At 64.6% G+C, this 1175-nt stretch overlaps 1 protein-coding gene across 1 annotated transcript in view; it reads left to right on the top strand.

The window, feature by feature from the left end:
- Positions 1–1175, top strand: part of Il3ra (interleukin 3 receptor subunit alpha) — a 9286-nt gene that overhangs the window by 6921 nt on the left and 1190 nt on the right. Inside the window, exon 11 of the mRNA XM_013355591.2 lies at positions 175–241. Within this exon, the coding sequence (XP_013211045.2) occupies positions 175–241 (67 nt within the window). The remainder of the gene's footprint in view (positions 1–174; positions 242–1175) is intronic.

The following is a 1175-nucleotide window of genomic DNA, read 5'->3' as shown; positions in this document are numbered from 1 at the left end:
CAGGTGATGTCATGGAGGGCGGGGCCAGGAATACAGGTGATGTCATGGAGGGCGGGGCCAGGAATTCAGGTGATGTCATAGACAGCAGGGCCTGGGCGGAGGGAATACTCTCGCCACCCCCGCCCCGTCCCCCTTGACGTCACTTCCTGTCCCGACGTCACTTCCTGTCCGCAGGCCCCTGAGGGCGAAGCTGTTTCCTGCGATCCCGCGGGCGAAGGACCTGGGGCGCGGGGAGGAGACGGTGAGGGGGCGGGGCTAGCCGGGGTGGGCGGGGCCTGGGTGGGGTGGGCGGGGCTAGCCGGGGCGGGTGGGGCCAAGCGTTACAACACTTCCTGTCCCCTTTAGGTAGGGGGGTGGGCGGGGCTAGCCGGGGTGGGCGGGGCCTCCTCTTTCTCCTCCTCCCCGTGACCACGCCCCCGTGCCCCGCCTTCTTTCATTAACCCCGCCCACACTGCAGGTCGCATGGGCGGCTGCCGCGCCCGAGGACCCGGAAGTGACGCGCGTGACAGAGGCCTGAGGCCCCGCCCCCCCGGCTGTCAATCACAGTCACAGCCCCACCCCCAATAAAGCCCTGGGGGGTTTCTGGGAAAAAAAAAAAAAAGGAAGAGTCTCCGAGTCGCGTGTGTCAATCATTCCCAAGGGGCGGGGGCGGCGGGACTTCCTGTGCGAGCTTCCGCTCACCCGGGGTCACGGGTGTGTGCGAGAAAGGTCGCGAGTGTGTGCGCGAGAAAGGTCACGGGTGTGTGCACGAGAAAGGTCGCGGGTGTGTGCGCGAGAAAGGTCACGAGTGTGTGCACGAGAAAGGTCACGAGTGTGCACGAGAAAGGTCGCGGGTGTGTGAAAAAGGTCACGCTAGTGTCAGGTAGGTTGCGCGTGTGTGTGAGATAGGTCACACTAGTGTGCGAGAAAGGTCACACATGGAGAGAGATAGGTCACGGGTGTGTGCGCGAAAAAGGTCACACGTGGAGTGAGATGGGTCACGGGTGTGTGCGCGAAAAAGGTCACACGTGGAGTGAGATAGGTCACGGGTGTGTGCACGAAAAAGGTCACACGTGGTGTGAGTCCCCCCGGGTGCTGGGTGCTGAGTCCCCCTGGGTGCTGAGTCCCCCTGGGTGCTGGGAGCTGAGTCCCCCTGGGTGCTGGGTGCTGAGTCCCCCCGGGTGCTGGGAGCTGAG

Source organism: Microtus ochrogaster, unplaced genomic scaffold (assembly GCF_000317375.1).
Source record: "Microtus ochrogaster isolate Prairie Vole_2 unplaced genomic scaffold, MicOch1.0 UNK209, whole genome shotgun sequence".
NCBI classification, from domain to species: domain Eukaryota; kingdom Metazoa; phylum Chordata; class Mammalia; order Rodentia; family Cricetidae; genus Microtus; species Microtus ochrogaster.
The sequence above is the reverse complement of the archived record's forward strand: the minus strand, read 5'-3'. Positions and strand labels throughout refer to the sequence as shown.